The sequence below is a fragment of the Danio rerio genome, chromosome 4, assembly GCF_052040795.2.
Source record: "Danio rerio strain M-AB ecotype USA chromosome 4, GRCz13ab, whole genome shotgun sequence".
Classification (NCBI taxonomy): domain Eukaryota; kingdom Metazoa; phylum Chordata; class Actinopteri; order Cypriniformes; family Danionidae; genus Danio; species Danio rerio.
The window spans coordinates 68,258,534-68,281,437 of record NC_141024.2 but is presented as its reverse complement, the minus strand read 5'-3'; the positions used below and the strand labels follow the sequence as shown (position 1 = coordinate 68,281,437).

At 36.9% G+C, this 22,904-nt stretch overlaps 3 protein-coding genes across 12 annotated transcripts in view; 1 reads left to right on the top strand and 2 right to left on the bottom strand.

The window, feature by feature from the left end:
* LOC103910919 (NACHT, LRR and PYD domains-containing protein 3-like) overlaps nucleotides 1-14,285 on the bottom strand; it is a 68,761-nt gene extending 54,476 nt beyond the window's left edge. For 2 of the 4 annotated variants that reach the window (XM_088649662.1, XM_087245755.2), the window contains exons 1-5: nucleotides 14,197-14,279; nucleotides 13,356-13,460; nucleotides 12,697-12,781; nucleotides 10,395-10,590; nucleotides 8,095-9,871 (exon numbers count right to left, since the gene is read on the bottom strand). In XM_088649662.1, coding sequence (XP_088505788.1) covers nucleotides 8,095-9,871; nucleotides 10,395-10,590; nucleotides 12,697-12,781; nucleotides 13,356-13,460; nucleotides 14,197-14,240 — 2,207 coding nt within the window. In that variant the 5' untranslated portion in view covers nucleotides 14,241-14,279. Of the gene's footprint in view, nucleotides 1-8,094; nucleotides 9,872-10,394; nucleotides 10,591-12,696; nucleotides 12,851-13,355; nucleotides 13,461-14,196 lie in introns of all 4 variants that reach the window. The other 2 variants (NM_001444235.1, XM_088649661.1) reach the window with 2 other exon arrangements.
* Nucleotides 1-14,855, bottom strand: part of LOC137491262 (tripartite motif-containing protein 16) — a 97,374-nt gene extending 82,519 nt beyond the window's left edge. The window contains exon 1 of the mRNA XM_088650728.1: nucleotides 14,758-14,855. The gene's annotated coding sequence lies outside the window, so the exon portion shown is untranslated. The remainder of the gene's footprint in view (nucleotides 1-14,757) is intronic.
* Nucleotides 1-22,904, top strand: part of LOC147845236 (uncharacterized) — a 934,973-nt gene that overhangs the window by 351,663 nt on the left and 560,406 nt on the right. The window lies entirely within an intron of this gene.

Sequence of the window (22,904 nt, the reverse complement as noted above, 5' to 3'; positions counted from 1 at the left end):
ATCAGACAGTATGAGAATAAAAAGGGAACAAATCATAAAAGAAAATCCAAATGTATTAACAAAAAAAGCACCAACTGGGGGCCACATTGGACGCAGATTTTACTATACATGAACTGAAGCAGGTAATACAGAATTTAAAATGTACATCTCCAGGTAAAGATGAAATTTGTTATGAAATGATAAAACATCTTTCAAATACATCACTAATTAGACTTCTAAAGTTCTTCAATAAAATATGGGAAATGGGAAAACTTCCTATGTCTTGGAAACATGAAGTGATAATTCCAATTGGAAAACCGGGCAAATAGCATACAGTAGCAACAAATTATAGACCAATTGCGTTGACATCTAATTCATGTAAGATAATGGAGAAGTTAATAGTGTCTCGGCTAAATTATGTGTTAGAAAGTAAAAATCTTTTAAATCATTATCATAGTGGCTTTAAAAAAGGACGAAGTACAATGGATCCAGTTTTATGTTTAGAATCTGAAATTAGGAAAGCAATGATGTATAAGGAGGTGTTAATAGGGATATTCTTCGATATCGAAAAGGCATATGATATGCTTTGAAAAGAGGGAGTATTAATTAAATTAGACAATATGGGAATCAAAGGGAAAATGTACAATTGGATTATGGACTTTTTGTTTAACAGAACTATTCAGGTAAGGGTAGGAACAAGTTATTCTAGCATACATTCTGTAGATAATGGGACCCCACAGGGTAGTGTATGCAGCCCGGTGTTATTTAACATTACGATTAATGACATATTTGAAACGGTTGGACAAGAAATAGGCAAGTCTTTATATGCAGATGACGGTGCTTTGTGGAAAAGGGGAAGAAACTTAGAATATGTTAAAGAAAAAAATGCAAAAAGCAGTTAATGAAGTGGAAAATTGGGTAAATAAATGGAGCTTAAAATTGTCTGTAGAAAAAAACAAAGTTATGTGTTTCTCAAAAAAAGGAAATCCCCAAATATCATAATAAATCTATATGGGCAAGAGTTAGAGCAGGTTCAAGAAATCAGGTTCCTAGGAGTATGGATAGACTCAAAACTTATATTTACAACCCATATAAAGAAAATACAAGATAAATGCAAAAAACGATTAAATATTCTAAGATGTTTGGCAGGAGTAGAGTGGGGTGCTACCAGAAATGCATTAAAAAGAATATACTGTGCTATGATAAGGCCAATTTTAGATTATGGCAGTATAGTATATTGCTCAGCATCTAAATCTCAGCTACAAAAAATTTGTGTTATTCAAAATCAAGCATTAAGAATAGGAAGTGGAGCATTTCGAACATCGCCCATTCCAGCGATTCAGGTGGAAATGGCAGAACAACCAATAAAGTATAGAACACTTAAGCTGAAAATGGCATATTGGAGCACAGTAAGAGGGCATGCAGATACACATCCAGTAAAAGCAATAATCAAAAACTGTTGGGAACATGAATATAGCAAGAACAGGAGTTTCGGGTGGAATGCAGAATTGGAGGCCAGGAAATTAGGATTGGATCAAATAAAAATAGGACCTACATTAACTATACCAGATACACCTCCCTGGATGTTTCGAGTGCCACAAGTTGATTTACAGATACACAGTATAATTAAGGTTAAGAAAAGGAGTCTGTCTAAAGATAATCTAGTAAGACGATATCTAAAACAAAAATATTTAAATTATACACAGATATATATGAATGGATCTAAAAATCCAGACAATGGTTATACAGCAGCAGCTTTATATATTCCTAACAATAAACAAAATGTTTCAATGAGGTTAAGTAATCATATATCAGTTTTCTCAACAGAATTAATGGCAATATCAATGGCAATACAGTGGGTGGAACAAAATCAGCCATTAAGAGTAGTGGTGTGCTCTGATTCATACACAGCACTACATTGTTTGAATATGGGGACCTCAGAAACACGACAGGATCTACTAAATGAAATATTTCAAAACATAAATAAACCAAATAGGAGTAACAGTAAAGTTTGTATGGATCCCTGCTCATGTAGGAGTAGAAGGAAATGAAATAGTTGATAAGATGGCAAAAACAGCATTGGGGAAAGATGAGGTGGATATTGAGATTCCGCTATCTAAAACAGAAATAAAACACATTATAAATAAATCAGTAAATAATCTTTGGCAAGAGGACTGGGATTCAGAATCAAAAGGAAGACATATGTATAATAAACAAAATAAAGTGGGGAAAGAAAGGAAAGTATATGGGAACAGGAAGGAAGACACAGTCATATCCAGACTTCGTATAGGTCATTCCAATTTAAACAGTTCACTATTCAAAATAGGGAAAAGGGAAACAGAATGCTGCAGACATTGTGGACAAATCGAAACCATAGAACATGTATTAATCAAGTGTACAAAATATAGAAGAGAAAGGGACCAGTTTAAAATAAAACTAAGAGATTTGGACATGACTGACATTACAATCACTAACATTTTTAAAAATGCTCAGAAAGAAACTAAGGTATATAATTATCTGCTAAAATTCTTGAGGAGTACAGGTTTGTTTTACATGATTTAATCGGAAAGAATTATAATTTGGTTATTTATTTAGTTTTATTTAGATTTTTATTATGAATATTGTTATTATTATCTAATTACAATGTAAGGGTTTAAAATAGGTTTTTGGTTTGTGTTTTATTGGAAAAAAAAAAAAAAATATATATATATATATATATATATATATATATATATATATATATATATACGGAATATATATATATATATATATATATATATATATATATATATATATATTTTTTTTTTTTTTTTTTTTTTTTTTTTTTTTTAAGAGAATAAGTAGTAATCCTTCCACTCATTAAAGTCTCACACTCCAACACAGTAGGTGGCGGTAATGAACCTCAAGCTGGTTTGCCACCCACCATTAAACAAAAAAGAAGAAGAAGAAGAAGAAGAAGAAGAAGAAGAAAGCTAGCTTGCTTTTTGCTTGCTCACTAGCTGCGTCCCAAATCGCATACTTATGCACTATTTTACGCCATTTTGTAGTATAAATAGTGTAAGTAGTGTGTTCACATTGAAAACTCTCAAAATAATAAGTGCACTTTAATTACCCGGATGATGCACTCATTCAGCCGCTAAAATGAAGTGTGTAATGATGGACACTTCACGCACTCAACGACCGCAGGTTTGCTTACGTAGCGGAAGGGGCGGAGCTATCTGACGCACATGTTGAATAACTTTATTTATTTTGGATGGTGAAAGCAAAATTCTCCTACAAGAGTGATTATTGCGCCTCCCGATGGTAAATGCGGTTATACTCACGGCAGGTATTACTTGATAATTCAGTCGTTTATTTCACTGATTTGGCAACAGTCAAACGTCATCAGGGAAACGGTTTGAATTTCCGCTTAGTAAAAAAACATTAGTGTGCCATTTGGGACAACACTACATACATATACTATCCTGTTGAGTGTGTAAGTGCATAAGTACATAGTGCATGAGTGCATAGTGTATAGTGTGCCATTTGGGACGCAGCTACTGTTGTGTGTTTGCTATGTTGGTTGACTGTGTGTTTTGCTGGATGGCTGGATTATGTGACAGTTTCTTGTGCTATGTGTGTTATAATCATTTGTGCTTAAATCGATCTTTAAAAGTGTTCTAATTGTGTTTTCTCTCTGATTACCAGATATACGACATCAGTGGAATTCGAGGAACAGGGTAGATGTCACGTGACCTACATGTTGCTACATGTAGGAGATACCAATGTATTATACACACTAGTTTAGAAGTGTGCACCACTAATTGTAAGTTTTCTTTACGTTTGTGTTTAGAAGTGTAGTTTAGATAGGGCGTGAACTTTTCTTTCTCTTTCTTTTATTAGATATAGATTGTGGGTTCTAGTTAGAGTTGTGTTTTGTTATATTATTTTCTTTTCTTTGGCGCCACTTTTGTTCCTCCTCCCCTTTATTACAACCATTTATTTATTCTTGTTTTCTTTATTTTGTATATACTTTGTTTATCATTTTTCCACTTTGTAAAATAAACACTTATTTTGGCATAATTTGGTTGTTTGTCTGCTCCATTGCCGCCACCATTCATAAAGAGTCATAAGTTTTAAATGTTGCTTTAACCCTAGCGTTTCCATCTTAAAATAACCGTAACACTATAAAACACAAATGGCTTCCTTCAGATGTTCCAAAAGCCCAATTCTTTATGTAACACCTAACACTGCAAAACAGGAATTTTAAAAATAATTTATTATTATTTAACAAACTAATGACAATAATCTTCTGTAGCATCTTTAAAGTTGCATCTCAAAGCATTTTTCAGAATAAAGTGAAACAGATGCATATGTGACAGAAATACAGAAGATATATAAATATATTCATTGTTGTTTGCTGTTTGTGTGTTTTTGTTTCTAAAGATTCCTCCATGTCAGTGATCAGGACTGTCTGCCCTGTAATCTTGCTTGCAGCTTCTCAGGCTTATCCAGCCATGTCCACCACTTCAGTTGACTCTAGTACAGCAGTTTCAATCTTTTCCAGTACATCAGACACAGTTTCTAGTGCTAACAGTATGTTGTAGCGAGGACATAAACAAGGATGTAAACAACGGAAAAAGCTGTTTGGCACTGCTAACATTTCAGCTAAAAATTCAGTGCAAAAAATGCAGTGTCTCTCTATGAGGACACTTTCCCTGCATTCTACATCTCAGATAACTAACACTCTAAAGATATGAGAATGTTTCATATGACTTACACATGCTTATTCTGAATATATGTGACAGACTCTTGTCAGATGATATTTTAGAGAGCAGGCGTGATATTTTAGAGATACTCAGCTTCATGTTAGCTGAGTAGCTGTATATAATCAAAGTCAGATATATAAAAATAAGCTGATTTTCTACAAGTGAAGCATGAGGACACATCGCATTGCATTCTATCAACACAACCAAGCCTTAAAAACACACTCTAGACCCCCCCTTTAAGGACATCCAGGCAGTCTAGGTGTTTGAAACCTGCAGAAAGGTGGGCTCGCATCATCATGGAGGGTTTCACCAGCTCCAGTATAGCTCTGTGCTCCTGCTGTTTATCCTGATCAACTCAACTCAATTTATTTCTAGAGCACATTCAACCAACCACAATGGCTACCAAAGTGCTGTACATAAAACACAGAATACAAGCAAGCATACAAGAAACCAAATACATCAACTCACAACACACGAGTAAAAGCTGAAGAAAATAAATGTTTCAGTGACCTCTGAAAAGACTCGAGAGTTGGAGAAGTTCTTAAGGAGAGTGGAAGATCGGCCCAAAATCTTGGAGCAGTGACTGAAAAAGCTCTATCACCTCCACATATCAAGCATGATCATGAAACTTGCAAATAAGAGTCGATCCTTAGTGTGAAGAGATCTCACGGGTTGGTGTATATTAATTAGCTCAGAAATATACTCAGGGGCCATGGAAGGATTTATAAACATACAGCAGTACTTTGTACTGAATTCTAAACTGGATTGGCAGCCAGTGTAGAGAAACCACTACAGGTGTTTTGTGCTCTACTTTTCTATGCCTGTTAAAAGCCTGGCAGCCGAGTTCTTCAATCTCTCATATCAGCCAAACAATTTTACAAAGCCTGAAGGGAGGATTGATTTGAGAGTCATCAGCATATAGATGGTAATTTATACCATGCCTTTCAAAAAAATCCCAATAGAAAGAAGTAAAGGGAAAACAAAACTGGACCCAATATCGAGCCCTGCAGAACCCTCATATTAATTGAATGACAGAAGAACAAGAGTTGCCCAAACTGACTGATGTAGTTCTATACTTCAGATATGAAGAGAACCAGTCCAAGGCTAGACCTTGGATATTTGTGTGTTTTCTAAGCTGATCAATGAGGATGTCATGATCCACTGTATCAAAAGCAGCAGTGAGATCCAGTAATGGAAGAAGAACAGGGCTACCTGAACCAACCTCCAACAAGACATAATTTAAAACCCACAATAGAGCGGACTCTGTGCGATGACCAGCTCTAAACTGACTGAAATTTATCAAAAACATTATTAAACATGAAATCATTCAGCTGTACAGAAACAATCCTCTTTAAAACCTTTGAGATAAAAGCCCTGATCAACAGGATCTGCCCTGGTTTACTGTCCAGTAGTCCCTGCCTTGGCTTTATGCTGCTCATTGTCCACCTGCCTGTCAGTTTCCCCCTCACTCTCTGTCACATACTCTGTCATGGAGGAAGGAAGGAAGCTGTGTCACGGTTGTGGTTGTCCTGTCCTTGTACTGTTGTGTTTTCCTTGTGTTCTCTGTGTTCACCCCAGTTTTCCCCATGTTCCCCCTGTTAGTTTTGCAGTTACTCACCACCCCCTTGTTAACTCACTAGTCTCTGTGTGTTTAAGCTCCTCTGTTTTAGTCATTATGTGTTGATCATAGTTTGCTGTATGTGTGTGTGTTTCTCTTGCTTGTGTTTTCTGCTCTTCAGCTCTGGCATTTTCTTTGTGTATGGATTATATTTAACATTAAAACTGAACCTAGATCCAGCTCTTGCATTTGTCTTACCTTCCTGCACAATTAGAAGAAGATATAATAAAAAAGACGGTTAGATGGGGGTTCATTTTTAAGCACTTTCGCCTAACAACAAGAAGGTCGCTGGTTTGAGTCCCAGCTCCAGTTTCCCCCACAGTGTGAAGACATTTGGTATAGGTAAATTGGGTGAACAAAACTGACCATAGTGTATGAGTGTGTGTCTGTGTCATTGTTACCTTATAATTATCAGCATAGATATGAGTCAAAATAGACAGAATGGAGAAAACATCAGTGTGATCATTCCACTCCAGTCCAGAAAGGACTTTAAAGGTTCTGTATCATTTTATAGCTGACTTTTGTGCAATTTAGACGATAACAGCCATATCACCTTGCAGCCCAAAACCGGTTACTTCATGAAGATAAGCAGGGCTGAGCCTGGCCAGTACCTGGCTGGGAGACCACATGGCAAACATAGGTTGCTGTTGGAAGCGGTGTCAGTGAGGCCAGCAGGGGGCACACATCCTGGGGTCTGCGTGAGTCCTAATGCCCTAGTGAAAGTGAAGGGGACACTACACTGTCAGTGGGCGCCGTCTTTCTGATGAGAAATTAAACCGTGGTCCTGACTCTGTGTGGTCTTTAAAAATCTCGTAAAGAGCAGGGGTGTAACCCCGGTGTCCTGGCATAAGTCTCTCTATCGGCCCATACGATCATGGCCTCCCAATCATCGCAATGACTTTTTATGACAGCTAAACACCATTAGCTATTGATCTACATAGTAGGAAAAACAACTTTTTGGGTAAACTATCCCTTACACAACAAATGCCAAAACATCATCTGAATGTTATTTAAAAAACACTAAAACATTACATAATGAACAATTATTAATGTATTTTGCAGTTTAGTTGATATCAATATTGTTCATGTTCATTAACATGATGTTATGTCATTTCTTATTTTTATCCGCTTATCCATGGCCGGGTCGCAGGGGCAGCCGTCTTAGGAGAGAACCCTAGACTTTCCTCTCCCCAAACACTTGCACCAGCTCCTCCGGGTGGATCCTGAGGCATTCCCAGGCCAGCCGAGAGACATAGTCCCTCCAGCGTGTCCTGGGTCTTCGCCGAGGCTTCCTCCCGGTGGGACAGATGCCCGAGCCAACTCAGCTGACTTCTGCTCTTCAGTGTTTGAACTCTCAGCAGTAAAAAGAAAACCAGACTGAACTGAACTAAACTGAACTTCAACACAAAACTGAACTGACACTGTTTCAGTTTACTATGATCTTCTATGTGAAGCTGCTTTGACGCAATCTACATTGTTAAAGTGCTATAGAAATAAAGGTGAATTGAATTGTTGATGTGGAGGAGCAGTGGCTCTACTCTGAGCTCCTCCAATATGGCAGAGCTCCAGACCCTGTCTATAAGGGTGCGCTCTGCAACCCTGCCAAGCAAACTCATTTTGGCTGCTTGTATCCAAAATCTTGTCCTTTCCAAAACCTAAAGCTCATGACCATTAACATAACATACTGTATTATTTAAATTCAGGAAATGTCTAATTGTCAGATGAAAAAAAAGAAGGACTTTGACTTACAGAGCTCTTTTGGAGGTTTTGATGACTGCTGATAGTCTGATAAGACACTTGTCTGATCTCTGGAATTTCTGAAGCTCAAACTCCTCCAGCTCCTCCTCTGAGGTCAACAACACAAAGACCAGAGCAGACCACTGGGCAGGTGAAAGGTCAGCAGATGACAGACTTCCACTACTGAGGTGAGACTGAATCTCTTTCAGCAGAGTTTGATCGTTCAGTTCATTCAGACAGTAGAACAGATTGATGGATCTCTCTGGAGACAGATTCCCTTCAAGTTTCTGCTTGATGTAGGCAATTATTTTCTCTTTGCTCTGGTCTCTGTCATCCTGCTGTGTCAACAGGCCTTGTAAGAGTTGGCGACTGGACTGGAGAGACAGACCGAGAAGGAAGCGAAGGTAAAGGTCCAGATGTCCATTCTCACTTTCCAGAGCCTTGTCCACTGCAGTCTTCAGCAAATCAGTCATGCCTTTAGTTTTGCTTATCTGTAAAAACAATCCATGCTTCTTGTTGTTGTCTAGAATCAGATGTTGATAAAGGGCTGCAATGAACTCCTGAATGCTCAAGTGAAGAAAGCAGTACATGGTATGAAGAACAAATCCTGTCTCCTTCTTAAAGATCTGGGTACACATGCCTGAGTACACCGATGCCTTATAGACGTCAATGCCACAGTCTTTCAGATCGCTCTCATAGAAGATCACATTGTTTCTTTCCAGCTGCTGGAAGGCCAGTTTCCCCAGTGAAAGGATGAGCTTTGGATCCCAGGAGACATCTGGTGTGTTTTCTCCATCATACTTTCTTCTGCTCTGCTGGATCTGAAAGCGGAGAAAGTGTGTGTACATCTGTGTCAGAGTCTTGGGAGATTCCTGCAGTGTTTCAGCATGAGCCCTGTGTTTCAGTTTCAGTATGTTCTGGAGAACAGTGGCTGAAATCCAGCAGAAGACTGGGATGTGGCACATAATAAAGAGACTCTTTGACTGTTTAATGTGATCAATGATTTCTCTGGCCTGATTCTGATCTGTGAGTCTCTTTCTGAAGTACTCCTCCTTTTGGGCATCATTGAATCCTCGTATCTCTGTCAGCCGGTCGATACAGTCAGCAGGAATCTTACTGGCAGCTGCTGGTCTGCTGGTGATCCAGATGAGAGCAGAAGGAAGCAGATTTCCCTTGATGAGGTTCGTCAGGAGAACATCCAGAGAGACTGCTGAAGATACATCACCACACGTCTCATTACCAGCAAAGTTCAGAGGAAGACGACATTCATCCAATCCATCAAGGATGAACAGGACTTTGAATCGTGTGCTTCTTGTAAGGTTCAGTCCTTTAGTTTCTGGGAAAAACTGAGTTATGAGGTCTTTTAAACTTTGCCTTTCTTTCTCCTTTAAGTTCATCTCTCTGAATGGAAGAGGAAATATGAAGCTGATGTCTTGATTTTCTTTCCCTTCAGCCCAATCCAGAACAAACTTTTGCACAGAGACTGATTTCCCGATGCCAGCAACTCCTTTTGTCAGGACAGTTCTGATCTGCTCGTCTTGTTCAGCTGCTTCAAACAAATGTTTGCATTCAACCTGTATCTCTAGTGACTGATGACGTCTGGAAGCAGCTTCAATCTGTCTGATCTCATGTTCAGTGTTGACCTGTTCACTCGCACCCTGAGTGATGTAGAGATCTGTGTAGATGTTATTCAGAAGTGTGGAGTCTCCTTGCTGAGCAATTCCTTCAAACACACTTTGATATTTCTTCTTCAGGCTACATTTAAGCTGATTAATGAAGAACAGGTCATCTAAACACAGGAGCAAAGAAACAGAGAGATTTAGTCTTGACTTATTTTTAAGTGTCAGTCTGACAGATCACCATGAGTAGGGCCAGACAGAATTTTCGACATTGTTTGCTATTTCTGAGGAGAATTTTGTAAAATATCTGTAGATTACAGCGGAATGATTTTGGGAATATATCTTTGGTATTATCATAAATAAAAATTAATTATATAAAATACTAAATAAGAATAATACCTTTTTAACTTGTAAAATAATAATATTTAATAATATGTAATCTTTATGATAAAAATCAAATTAGATCCACTTAATTTCTAAATAAAGCAAAAGTCTCGTAAATAACAGATATACTAAAGGACAGAAAATATGACTTTATAAACTGTACTGTAAATAAATCTTATGAACATTTTCATATTAGTCAACAATATTACTGAATTAATAAAAAATAATTAATTAATTAATTTAAAAATGATGGGCTAAAGATCTGTGTAAATCTGCAGGTTCCTGTGGTTATAGCCATGATTCTCTTACCCACAAGAGTATCAGCAGCATGATCTTGCTTCATCTCTCTCAGGAAGAAGAGTGTGAGATCAAGAGCTGCTTCTGTGATTCTGCTTCTGTTCTCATTAAAGTCTTTTACAAACTCTTGTCTGTTTTCTGTTTGTAAGATTTTCTTAAATTTCTCCAGTTCATTCTTCAGAAATCTGATAATTTTGCTCTCAAGATTCTATGATTGAAGAAACGAGAAGAACATTTAACCAAAACATTCGGTAACACTTTATACAACTACACACTATGAACCATTTATTAAGCATTAGCATCTAGTGAATCATTATCTGCTAAAAATTACCTCTACATTAATAACCGTTAGTAAGCAGTTTAGAACTGCAGCTACAAATGCTCTATTCTAGATTTACAACCACATTTATAATGTGCTTAATAATTGCATTTTCATGCTTTGTTAATGATTTATTTTCATTAAGTATCACATTATTTACAAACCATTTGTATTTACAAAGTAGTTGGTGGTTTTTAAGATCATTCAGAATGAGTTAGTAAATGATTAATAAACTATTGAAATCAACATTTATATATCTTATTATTCAGGCATATAGTAATAGTTAATTTGTATGTTAATAAATGCTTTATTAACTCAATTTCATGCAGTTTTGTGAGCTAATCTAAAGTGAGGATTAGTTATGCTTTATAAATCCCTTATAAATGACCATTAAAGGTTTGGTATCAAATGAATGATAAAACTGCAATCTTATCTAAAAAATTACTGTAACATTGCTGATTAACAGGAGTGTCAAAATATGACATAAAATTGGGAAAAACAACAACAATATAATAATTTAACAATATATTAGGAAGCAATGTTTAAACTGTACAGTAATTTTATTTTAGATAAGGATGCAAAGATTAATTTTTTATTTTAAGTACAGCTTCATTTGTGTGTTTTCAAATAAATAGAAATTAATAAAGTTGTTTATTTTCTTTTTTCCTGTTTAGAATTTAACTGAGCCTTTAACAGTCATTTATAAGGGATTTATAAAGCATAACTAGTCCTCACTTTAAATTAGGTCACAAAACTGCATGAAGTTGAGATAATAAAGCATTTATTAACAAATAAATTAACTATTAATAAATGCCTGAATAATAGGAGTTATAAATGTTCATTTGAACAGTTTATTAATCATTTATGAACTAATCCTGAATGATCTTAAACTACTCTTATATAACTGTTTTGGAAATAATGTAATAATTAAGTATTGAAAAATAAATCATTAACAAAGTATGAAAGTACAAGTATTAGGCACATCATAAATGTGGTTGTAAATCAAGCGTAGAGCATTTGTAGCTGCAGTTATAAACTGTTTACTAATGTTATTAATGTAGAGTTAATGCTTAACAGAAAATGAATTCACTATTTGCTTAATAATGATTCATAGTATGAAGTTATTATTAAATGTTACTAAACATTAATTTGCAACTACTGAACAATTAAAAATACATTATAATACATAATACTACAGGACTGTGCTTTATTTTATTGGCTGATTAACAATATAGAGTGTGCAGTTATTCTCAGATGAAATAGATTCAGGCAGGCATTGAGCACATTTATGAATGCAGAATGATTTTAATAATTTTACAGCTACAGAAGCAAAGTCATATCAAAACACAACTGAAGGTTTTGGATTTGTAAGAAAAGGATTTGTAATGATTTGTCTTATAAACAGGAGCAGTTTGAGAACAAAAATCTGTCTAATGTCTGTAATGCAACATCTGAACAGTGGCTTTAAGTGTGGAAACATCAGCATCTCAGAGAGCATGTTTTTTGTGTGTTTAAAATAACTAATAATTTGTGTGTGTTTAAACTCTAATAGACACCTAAACATTGATGTTTTAGCTTAAACAAGGCTTACATTTATCTGTCAGTGAAAATATAGTAGACATGAAAGAATAGCCCAAACTAGACTAATCATCAAATACACATGAATGAATGACTGCACGTGTGAAGTCTGTCTAATCTTTGTATTGTTAGTCTAGATTTGGATTACTTTTAAAGTTCCACAAAAGCTCAAACTTAGCCTTTAGTCAAGCAATCCTCGTTTGGACATCTATTGAACCAAAATAATATGCAGAATAATTGACTAATCCATTAATTTATTAGAAAATAACGCACACAGAGGGGTAACAGAGACTCCACGAGAATCACAGTTGTGCATTATTTTATTATAATCCAATGAACTGGAGTCAATGATTACTTAAATTAATTGCTTTACATTTTAATTAAGCAGTATATTTTTTAAATAACTATTTTTCACACCTGGAAGATCCACTGTAGATTGTCTGTGAAACTCTTGTGTACCCGGTGAGTCTCGTCTCCTATATCTGCTGACTCATATTCAACACTGTTAACAAATAAAACAACAGTAATTATACATTTAGCGGCAAACAAACACAGACAAATCTTACAAACACTGAAAATAATACATGTAGTGCTCATAATAGGGAGGTAGTGGACAGATTTGTTACTTGAGTTTTCTGTTACATTGAGCTGAGAAATCACATACTATTGTCTCTGTCATTACAAAGCCCTGTCAACCACAAAGTCAGCTTTGAAATAAATATTTGATTTACAGTTCATTATTACACAAACTTTTAGCTACAAAACAACACAGCTACATTTACCTTCAAAAGCTTGACCTTTATTTAGATATATTTACACAACAATATGGTTATAAACTTCTTCAAAACATCTTTCATGTTCCACAAATGAAATAATCAACATAAATCTGATATTAATATTTAATGAAAGATCCTCTGAATAAGACGCCAGGTGTCTGTAAATGTCTTAATGAATCACCAAAGTCATTTGATTAATCCAAACAACTGATTTATTCAGGAATGACTCTCTTTACTGAATTGTTGGTTTACACAAAACTGTTGATGTGAGCATGATCAATAATGTAAAACACACAATACCTTTGTGCAGATGATGGCATTTCCCCACTAAACTCTGGTGGATTCCCTTTTGACCAGTCACTCTTCAGAGACACAGAGCTGGACACACATGATCCTGATCTCACACTGAACAAACAAACACACCAGAGGAATAAACTGCAGGACAAACTTCAGTCTCCTTTAGAAGAGTTTATCAGACAAATAGGAGTTTGTGTAGTTTAATTAAGGGCAAACTAATTATTGGCTCAACCATAAAAAACAAAACATTAATAAAAATAAATGACAAAAGACAAAAAAATAAACAAAATTCCCTTCACTGAACTACACATTAAGTTTAACATGTATATCTGTATTAATCTTTGTGTATTGCTAATGTTTGTGGCTTATGTTTGTGGCTGTTTTTACCCCAATGACTTTATATAATGAAGCAACATCAGCATCTGATCATGCAGTTCTGATTGGTGCTGGTTGGAAAGAATTTTTACTGTTGATCAGATGTCAGCATTAACCCTTTAGATCGGCCTGAGCTGAATAGTTTCTGCATTTCATATGGAGTTCATTGGAGTAAAACCACAGATTAGTGTGTGCACAAACACACTTACTGTGTTTACTGTGTTCTGACAGCTGAGGGGTTTATTTTAAGGTTTTCAGACATATCAAAACAAGTGTGCAAAGGTCTCTCTTGTACCTCTACACAACAGGCTTTAAACCAGTAGATCTCCAACATTTTTCACCAAGTACCAGCTAAGAGGAAAACTACCACCATTTGATCAGGCAATAGCAACACAAATAAGCGCATTGTTGTTGGTCTTTGTTCTTCAGACAAAGTGTTGAAATAATGGTGTAAAAACAGAGTCAATACCTGTGTTTCTCTGAGAGAGAGTCCTTTACTCGCTCCTCTGCCATACTGCAGCTAAAACACCAATGCAGACATTAGCAGAGCTTTGAGGAGACAATCATATATATATATATATATATATATATATATATATATATATATATATATATATATATATATATACATATATATATATATACAATGAGTTACTCTGACAGTAAAGGGTTAAATGCAGTGTTGTTTAAGGATCGTCAGCTTGTTGTTTTCAGCAGCTTTTCTTCCTGTTCAACTGGAAGGTCTGCTTTAACTTTACTTTTGATTTGGTGACTCTGAATGTTTAGAGTTATATTTAATGCTGAATTATTGGACACTTTTGAGTCAGTCTGATATAGAAGAGCACAAACACTTTAAAGGGATTAAAAATAAAGCTTTTAGACACAGTGTTTAAATGAGCGTGTTTGACTCAGTGTTTAATCTGTGTTTGAGGATTTGATCTTCAAGATCAGACATTTAAATCACACTCACACATATAAAACCCCTTCATCATCTCCACAAATCAGCGTAATGTAGAAGTGTTAAACTCACATGCAGAAGTACAGATGCTCTTGTGCAGCAGGAACACAATCTGAGCTCTTTCACTTCACTAAAACACACCCGTGTGATCTACAGGTGTATCCTGAAATATTACTGGCTACACTGAGTGACACTGACATGAATATTCATGAGACTCACCTGTCTGTGGGCGTGTCCTAAAGACAACACAAAACAATGGAGCTGAAGATATCTGTGCAGCTTCTCTGAGCACAAGTGTGTTGAAGGAAGATTTAGAGAAGCTATTTAAGATGAAATCTAAGAGGTCTTTGAAGAATATTTACAGCAATGTTGAACCTATAAAATAAGATTAGAGATTTCTATATAAATGAGTACACCTCATACAGATCTCTCTGTTATAATATTATTATTTTGGGTAGGATGCTAAAATAACTGAAGATCCCAGTGAAGAGAAACAGCACACACAAATGAATAATGTTTAAACAGGACAAATCAAGAAAGCCATTAAACAGTATTAAATTTAGTTCAAATGTTGTAGTTTGTCTTTTATTTATTGTTTGCAACACATAATTTGAATGTACATGTATTATCTTTCTATTTCTAAAGGTGTTTTCAACTCTTATTTTAATCATTGTATCTGTTTGTCTATACTCGCTGTTAGAAATAGATTATATATATATAAAAAAGCTTTTCTAAATTCTCCAAAGACAAGAACAGGACAGCTTTAATGAAAAGTTTGTGTGTCATCATTTCTCAAAATTCAGAATAAAAAGTCAATAAAAATATTGAAATAAAATAAAAATAATTTTCCTCAGAAACTGGAAGACGGGGTTGACGTGTCTTGGTTGTGACAAATGACTTATTATTATTAGTAAAAAAATCTTACTTAACAGCTTTTATTCATTTATTTGTTCTTTTTATTATTTGTTTAAAGAGAAATAACATAAGTAAATGCATTGTTATACACAAATCATTATGAAAGGGAATGTTAAATTAAATACAGATATTTAATACCTAAATATCTTAATAGATCTTTACAGTAACTCTGTATTGAAATCAGGGAATCATTAAAACCTTTTGATCAGTGGAAAAGAGTTCACAGATTGAGGATCAGTTAGCACATTGTGTTTAGTGAATGTGATATTTTCCAAATAGTGTAAGAGTTTTAGTTCACAATTCATAAACAAGATTATCTAAATCAGTTATAATGATCAATTTACAGAACAGTAAAATATAATAATGAGATAACGAGGAACCAGAATAGTTTAGTGTAATCACAACTGAAACAGTCATTTAATAATAGTGTCTGACTCATTTTTACAAATCTAACACATAAATCATTACATGGGTAATATATATATATATATATCTGTAATATTTTTACATGGCTTTCCTTTACTTTATTAAGAGGTAGTTTCCTGGACCAAGATTAAGCGTAGCTGAAATGGCCATTTAGATCAGACTAACAGAAATGTGCTTTCCCTGTCACGGTTTTAAAAAGTCTAGGACTTAGTGTAGTCCAGGACTGAATAGGCTGATTTCCTGGAGGAACACTAGAGCAACTTCAGGACTAAACTGAGGCTTAAATTAAATCTATCAGGAGGCAGGTTTAACTTCAGATTCATTTCATTTGGAGGGCACATGTGTAACGAAATAAATATATACCATGTTAATAGTTCAGTATTAAATCCTGCTTAAATTGGAGTGCAGTTCCTGCTAGTTCGCCGGTGGCGCTATTGCGCACAGAGTCTGTGTATAGACTGCAGCAGAGTTAGGGAGAACTGCTGTGGATGTGGATGATAAGTTAAACCGTGTTGATCTCACTGTTACTGCTCTGTGTGCAGGTAATTTTCTATTATATTTTGTGTTAAGGTATTAAATGTGTTTATTCAGGGATATTAGTTACGCATTTTCTGTATTTTTATATTTCTGTCTTTGTTTTATATAATAATAATATAAGCTTTCAAGATAGACTGCAGCAGAGTTAGGGAGAACTGCTGTGGATGTGGATGCTAAGTTAAACCGTGTTGATCTCACTGTTACTGCTCTGTGTGCAGGGCAAAATAAAATCCTCCTCATCCGAGTCCAGTGTGTGTGTATTGCTGAAGGGTGAATGAAGTGGGTTCGGGAGTGAAGTATAAAGGTCACATTGGTGCCGTGACTCAGGACTTCAATCAAGGTGGTCGAAGATCATCCAAACATCGAACCGGTGGGCCAGTCTTCATCCTTCACTGCACAAGCCCAGCAGCTAAGCTTTTATTAGTTAATCCAGGACTTTATATCAAGGACTTTAAACAACAAACGGAAAAAAAAGCACTGATAGATGGACTATCTGACAAGTTTACACCAAAAAGTGGTTTGGTATTATTGAAACTTAATAGCACATCAATTTTATGATTTTTTTACTTTCTTTTTCACACTGAATGCACTACTTAATTGCTTATGGAGCACGCAAAGTTGACTAAATCCCATTATGTGGGCACTCCTGTTGGTATTGGTCGAGGAAGAGGTTTATTAGCAACACCAATTCCCTTCCCGGACATTAGCCCTAGCCCTACTATGTGTGGTGTAAACAATAATGTTGGGTTAGAAGCGAATGTAATTCATTGTCAGGATTCTAATGTGGACCCTGTTTATGTGAATTATACTAGTTCTGACAGTGCCCAGCCAATTAACACCTCAACCCCAGTCTCTGCCAATGACATGATGAGTCAGATGGGTAACATAGTACAGCTAGTAGGTCAACAGTTAGCGGATAGCATACTTACACACTTGAATTTGCACAGTCAAACAGAAGGGGCATCAAGGCATACTCAAACTGATCATGGTAGTAAATACACACCTGAGCAAAAGTCCATGTTAAATGCATCACAGATCCAAGTAGTACGGCAAAGGGAAATTAGAGACCCTCTGATTTTCAAAGGCAACAAAACGGACACTGTTACAGTCGAAGAATGGGTGGAGCTCATGAAAAACTTTATAAGGAAGGGAGTTTTGCCTATTGATGAACAGGGGGAGGAAATTTTGATACATTTGAGGGGCAAAGCCAAAGATGTTGTTAAAGTGGGGATGCTGTCAAGCAGTTTGGATATCAAATCAAATCCTGATGCAGTTTACACTCTATTACGAAAGCATTTCAGTTGCCAACAGTATTCTCCTATTCCGTTACAAGATTTCTACACTACACTCCCAGAACCTCAGGAGGATCCCTTCGATTACTGGCTGCGTTTAAACCGTGCTGCAGATATCACAGTTGAGTGTCTAAAACAACAAGGAAAGGTGCTAGACAATCAATTAATCGAAGTCACACGCATGTTTATTCGGAATTGTCCAAATTCAGAGCTTGCACTGACATTTCGCTCAAAAACCATCGACAAATGGACAGCTCATGAAGTGCATGAGATTCTGAATGAGTATCATTTGGAAAAAAACCTCAGCGCTTCTGGAAAAGCACATGGGCTTTCTCAATGTGAGAAGAAATTTTCTGTGAATGAGATGCATGTTAGTCCTAGCTCTTGCACAGTAAAAGTTGAACAGGATTCACTTCAGTCTAAACCATCTGAAAACATGGCTCTAGAAAAGGTGATTGATATGCTGGAAAGAGTACTGATGAATAATTGTAGCAATGCACAGGCTACTAAGCAGAATTGGAATAGAAGCAACATGCCCAGAATTCCGGGTTTGAATGATTCACCATGTCTAGTGTGCAAAGACCCCTCACATTCTGCTTTTACTCACTGTAGAGATAACAGGCTGTGCTTTCTGTGCTTCTCATCTGGCCATGCCAGAAACAAGTGTCCAAAGGAAAGGAGAAATTCTACCTCAGTTAATCAGCAGGCAAACTAAATGATCTATGTGTGAGGGAGGATCACGTAGATCTTAAGAGTGAATCTCCCATAACTGATTTTGATGATGTAATGGATTATGAGTCTTTATGCCAAATGATCAGTGAAACATCTCCACATAAAACTGTTATATTTCAGGGGGTGCAGAAAGTTCCAAGAGCTGATAGTTTGTTCCACACGTCTGTTTCAGTTGAAAAAGATCTTATCCTTAAATCTTTAATCGATAGCGGATCAATGGCGTGTACTATTAGCGAGTCCACTGAAAAAAAGCTACTGGAAAGCAACCCAACAATTACCAGTCAGTCAGCACAAGACATTGTTATAGTTGGTTGTGGTGGTCACCATATTACCCCTACCGCAGTTTATGATCTCAAAGCTACAGTGTACGGCTGCCCCATGTTAATTCCTGCTATGGTTGTGCCTGGACAAACTGAAGAGATGATTTTGGGCACAAATGTCATAAAGGAACTTCTGATGCATTTGAGAGAAACTAATGGCTACTGGAGGCTCATGTCTAAGTCAAATGACAGTGAGAGTGATGAATGCTCTATGTTTCTATCTCTTCTCTCTAAAACGGAAAGATGGAGAGGAGAATCCATACCAAACAAAGTTGGTACTGTAAAGTTACACAGGAGTGTTGTTTTAGAGCCACAGACTGTCTTGTCAATTGGCAGTACTGTTGTTGTAGAGCCGACAATGTTCAGATCAAGACCGAGAAACATACTGGTCGGGAGGATCATAACACCACTATGGGGAGATGGTTCTATCCCCTTAAAAGTCATCAACCCCACTAATCGCAGAGTTGTGTTAAAGAGAAATGCAAAAATAGCTGATGTGTCACCTTGTATTGCCGTTCAAGATTTACCGCTGCCAAGACAGATTCACTCAAATTTGCAGTGTACTGAAAAACCCTTACCGGTTAGGTAAGAGGATGAGATGAAGCAGGTCTTGAGTGACTTGAATCTTGGGGACCTTGATTTGGAGTCATGTGAAGTGTCAGCTCGCTGGAAAGACAATTTGTTGAGCATTATTGAGAGGTATGAGTCTGTTTTTTCTAGAGACAAAATGGATTGTGGAGAGGCAATAGGATTTGTCCATCGAATTAACCTCACTGATGAAAAGCCTTTTCGTTTTCCATACAGGCGTGTACCACCAAGCCAGTATGCCAAACTGAGAATAGCTTTAAACGAAATGGAGGAAAAAGGAATAATTCGCAAGTCGCATAGCGACTATGCGTCCCCACTCGTACTCGTTTGGAAAAAAAATGGCGATCTCAGGATCTGCACTGACTTTAGGTGGTTAAATGCGAGGACTGTTAGAGATGCCTACCCGTTACCTCATCAGTCTGATGTGTTGGCTGCTTTGGGTGGAAACTCATTCTTCTCAACAATGGATCTCACCTCGGGGTATTATAATGTTCCACTGGAAGAAGGACACAAAAAGTACACTGCTTTCTCTTCCCCATTTGGACTTCACGAGTATAATAGGCTCCCTCAGGGTCTCTCTAATAGCCCTGCCACTTTTATGAGAATGATGATGTCAGTCTTTGGAGATGAGAATTTCAGCAGTGTTCTCTGTTACCTTGATGATTTGATGGTGTTTGCCCTTTCCGAGTCTGTGGCCCTTCAACGTCTTGAAATGGTTCTCTCACGGTTGTCCCATCACAATCTGAAACTGGCTCCAAAGAAATGTTGTTTTCTGAGACGCTCTGTTAAATTCCTTGGACACATCATTAGTGAGGAAGGAATTAAGACTGACCCAGGGAAAGTCGAGGCAATTAACATGATTCAAGCTTCTGATTTAATGGAACCTGATGGAAAAACACCCTGTCAAAAAAAATCAGATCCTTTCTCGGAATGGTGTTATATTATCAACATTTCATTGAAGGATGTTCGGCAAAAGCTAAGCCTCTATTCAAGTTGACATCAGGCACAGTCAAACAGACTCCTGTCATGAAAGGACGCAGACCAAAAAAGAAAGTTACTTACCTAAAACTTTCCCCAGCCGACTGGACAGCAGAATGTGAAGAGGCTTTACAGACTCTGAAAGTAGACTTGACAAAAAATGTGACATTGGCTCACCCAGATTTTGACCAACCTTTTATCTTGGCTGTCGATGCATCTTTTGATGGTGTTGGAGCTGTGTTGTCGCAAGTTTTGCCAGGTGAGGATATTGCCAGACCCATATCCTTCGCTAGCCGAACTTTATCTCGCTCGCAAATGAACTATCCAGCCCATAGATTGGAGTTCTTTGCTTTAAAGTGGGCAATCACCGAGAAATTTAGCCACTGGTTGAGAGGAAGACACTTTACGGCATGGACTGACAATAATCCTCTAACATATATTTTAACTAAACCACGACTTGATGCATGTGAGCAAAGGTGGGTGGCAAAACTTGCTTCTTACAGCTTTGATCTAAAGTATGTCCCAGGAACAAAAAATGTTGTTGCGGATGCTCTGAGCCGTGAGCCATTTGTTGAGTCTTGCATAGGACACCGCCTCATTACTGAACCATACTTATCTCTCTTGAAGGATGTCAGTGGTGTTGTTGATAATTCAGTCCAAGATGCTTTCAAGTGCGTAAATAACCATCAATCAGTAAAGAAAGTTGGTGAAAATTCATGTGACTCTACCAGTGATGAATCCATGCATTCAGGATCTTTTGGAAATCAGGAAGTTTCTGCTGTACTAGCAGCACATTCGACTGGTGGTTTGAGTGAAGTGATGGGGGCAGTTCCTCCTCTCTTTCAACCACAACAGGATAGTCCTCCTTTGCTACACAGTACCATCATTAGTGAGCAGGGGCAGGATACCACTTTGCATCGGATTCTCTATTATATTGAGCGACGTCAAAAACCATCTAAGAAAGAACAAGCAAAGGAGACTAAAAGTGTTAGACAACTACTAAAACATCATGACAAACTGGCTATTTGTAATGGAGTGCTTTATAAGGTGAAAAGAGATCCAAAACTGAACAAGAAATTGTACCTTGTTGTTGTACCTGCTTCATTGAAGGCTCAAGTTCTTCATGGAATCCATGATGCAGCAGGACATCAAGGGCGTAGTAGATCACTATCACTGGCAAGACAACGGTTCTTTTGGATCGGAATGAAAAAAGATATCGATGATTATGTGAAGACCTGTCATCGATGTGTAGTTGGTAAAACCTCAGAACCCAATGCTTGTGCTCCATTGGAAAGTATCCGAACATCTGAACCCTTGGAACTAGTCTGCATTGACTTCTGGTCGGCAGAGCTCAGAGATGGGAAATGCGTGGATGTGCTAATAGTGACTGATCATTTTACAAAAATGGCTCATGCGTTCCCATATCAGAATCAGTTGGCCAAGCAAGTTGCGAAGAGGCTCTGGAATGACTTCTTTCTGGTTTATGGATTCCCCAAAAGAATTCACTCTGACCAAGGGGCTAATTTCGAGAGTAAACTAATCAAGGAACTATTGACCATGGCAGGTGTAGACAAGTCACACACTACACCATACCACCCCATGGGTAATGGCATTGCAGAAAGGTTCAATAGAACACTTGGAAGTATGATCAGGACGTTGCCTCCTAAAACAAAGTCAAAATGGCCACAAATGCTACAGCAACTTACCTTCTGTTATAACTGCACAGAACATGAGACAACGGGTTTTGCGCCATTCTTTCTCATGTTTGGCAGAGTTCCTCGTCTCCCAATTGATGTTTTATTTCAGAATGTGCTTCTTAATGAGGATGTTGTGGATTACAAGGACTTTGTGTCCACACTGAGAAGAGACTTGCGAGAAGCAGCTCGTATAGCTCAGATGCACACTCTAAAAGAAACGGACAGACATGGCAGACTTTACAACAGGAAGGTGAAGGGTTGCCCATTAGCTGTTGGGGATAGAGTGTTGGTTGCAAACAGAGGTGAAAAAGGAAGAAGAAAAGTTGCTGACAAATGGGAGTCATCTCCATATGAAGTCATAACGGTGTATCCTAATATCAATGTTTACAGGATTCGGGAAGTCAACTCTGACAAAGTGAGGGTAGTTCTTAGAAATCTGCTGTTACCTGTGAACTTTCTTCCAGTTGATGAACCCCAAGAACATCTGCTATAAGATTGGGGTTAGGCGCCTCCCTTATCTTATTGTACTCCTCATAGGAGAATATATTGATTGACAGAATCATACTCCATATGTTTTTTTTTCCCCTTCTTCCTTTATTGATTGAATACATGAAGTAGATGTCCCATGTATTGAATTTTTTTTTACATTTTCTTTTCTTCAATGTTAGTTTGTTTGGTTAACATACATGTCCCCATTAAGCAGGATTTAAGGGGGGTGTATGTAACGAAGTAAA